General features: G+C 36.0%; 1 protein-coding gene across 1 annotated transcript; it reads left to right on the top strand.

Annotated features, from left to right (window-relative positions):
- Positions 1-1,208: 1,208 nt before the first annotated feature.
- LOC110107685 (transcriptional regulator SUPERMAN-like) lies at positions 1,209-1,724 on the top strand. The gene has a single exon (XM_020838015.1). It carries the CDS (start codon positions 1,209-1,211, stop codon positions 1,722-1,724), a length of 516 nt encoding a protein of 171 aa, XP_020693674.1.
- Positions 1,725-2,507: the final 783 nt, after the last annotated feature.

The following is a 2,507-nucleotide window of genomic DNA, read 5'->3' on the forward strand; positions in this document are numbered from 1 at the left end:
GAGTATCCATCAATGCTTATGGTGGACGATTCTCCCCGTCCGCACTTTGCACCAAACAATCTCTCCTATTTAGGATGGCTTTTTTAAAGCCATCCCAATTTAGTCTGCACGGTTTTTATTTTTTATTTTTTTTGGGAACTAATTAAGCTTACTGGCTCTTCTTTGTATCGCCCGTTGTCTTGCCTGTTAACAAGGTGGTAGGGAACAAAAGAGAGCCGGCCGCTTATAAATATTCGGCAAGGCAAAGATGTTTACTTGCGTGCGTCACCGACCTTATTAAATCTTCTCTCTTTTAATATTTTTCAAATTGTATGATATTATTTTATATTTTGTAAAATGTAATAACTAATAACTAATAAAAAATATTTAATACATTTCGAAGTGCATAAATAGTTTTTGGAATATTGAGATCTCTACAATTTTAATGACAGTCCATAAATTTATTTTGTTATTTTTTTAAAAATCTTCTTTTAGAATTCATAAATAAGGCTATATATATAAAAAAAAGAATAGGCACTGGCACTTTGATTTTGATCCTATATTTGTCCTAGGTTGGATTCATCAAATTATGATTGCGAACACAATGGGCTGATTGCGGTTCGCAGCCGGAGGAATTTGCTGGACTGGCTGTGGAGTTTATAAAAATAGTTCGCGCGATGGACTAATTCGTGGTTCTTGTGATCGATGAAATCCGACGGAGCTTGTTGAGGAATCCCTTATAAATGCAATCACATGATATGCATATAACTATCCATGTACAAGTTTCGAAATATAACTATCCATAACCTTAGTTCTTAAATTATAAAATAAATATCTCTATTTTCCATTTAACTCTTTTATAAAAGCAATCACATGATATGCATATAACCATCCTTATTAATTATTAATTATATACTAATTTGATATTAAAATTTTGATGATCAAAGCATTAATGATAAAAATATAATGTATTGGAAAACCTCCATATTTTTAATTAGTTGTAATAAGCTAAGTTATTTTATTGTTCTAATACTAATTCTCTCTCAGAGTTGCCTGTCTTTGCAACTCTTCTGACTAATGCCACAATGCATTAGAATTGACTTCGCATTCTATATAAGCCAGCAACATACCTCAGAACTATCTATCATGCACCACGTAAAAGACCTGCACACAATTTCTCTCCACCTCCATTCCAGTGCTTTTTTCTGTCTCTGAAACAAAGGTATACCATGTTGACCTATGGCAGCATTTTGCCTCCTCCTCCTGGCAACTTAGTCGTCGATGAAGATGATTCATGGGAGGTCAGAGCCTTTGCAGAAGACAGAAGTAGCGCCATGGGGACCACATGGCCCCCACGGTTCTACTCCTGCACCTTCTGCCGCCGCGAGTTCCGATCGGCCCAAGCGCTGGGCGGCCATATGAACGTCCACCGCCGCGATCGGGCTCAGATGCAACTACATCACAACCAACGACCGCCTTCTCTGGTGCCGGCGCCTCCGGTCATGAAGGGTGGTGGGTTTCTCTTCTCTTACCCTATGCCGAGCCAGCCCCGCCCGGCTTCTATGGGTTCTTCTTCAGCCTTTCCTAGGGTTAGTACAATTAACTTTGCTGCACAAAGTTGCACATATGAGGATTCCTGTTTGCTCGAGAAGGTTGGATCTTTGAGAACAAGCAGTGAGAGTAGTAAGGAGGATGAGGAATTGGTAGTTGAAGAGCTGGATTTGGAACTAAGGCTTGGATGGTGATTATGACTATTGGAATGGTTGAATAATAAATATTGCTGATGAATTATACCATATATATACATTGATATATGTATATATTAATTTATGTTGGATTGATACGTTTATATGATTCTCTGTGATTGTTTTTAAGATCATGGAGTATTGATGATTGATTCTTTGAAAAGTTTGAGAAATATACAGAAGAGATGTGTGACTCAAAGTAATGATTAATTTGTTTGGTCTTAGCATAAATTAGGATCAAATACTTTTTTTCTTGATCATAATGTTTTCAGACTTTTCATCAATTTGTATTATTTTTTAACATCTACTAAATAAATATAGTGAATTTCCAACTGTTTTATCTACCTAAAATAAAGCATATTCCGCTGGTAATATAAATTTCTGATGAATTTTCGATGGATATAAATCCATTGCTAATACCCTAGTTGGAAAACATGTTGTGGTGGATTTTTTTTCCACCGGAAATGTTTCCGGAAAAATTCAAGTGAATACTCAAAAATATTTTTGTTGATCGGAATGATCGAAAAAGTTAGGATAACCAGCAGAATATTCCATCGGTAGTGCCACCGATAAATTCATCGTAATGATTTATGGCGGTATAGACATCAGAAACTTGTAGCTCGACCAAACAAATCACTCATCCACATCAATTCTCTTACAATAACCAACAAAGAATGAATCATTCTTATTAATAGAATCAATCTTGTCAAACATTACAAAAAAACCCCCAAAAAAAAGCCTACAAGTATCTAATTCTAATCCTCTTCCATCCCCTCACTCTCC

Source organism: Dendrobium catenatum, unplaced genomic scaffold, assembly GCF_001605985.2.
Source record: "Dendrobium catenatum unplaced genomic scaffold, ASM160598v2 fragScaff_scaffold_1022, whole genome shotgun sequence".
NCBI classification, from domain to species: Eukaryota; Viridiplantae; Streptophyta; class Magnoliopsida; order Asparagales; family Orchidaceae; genus Dendrobium; species Dendrobium catenatum.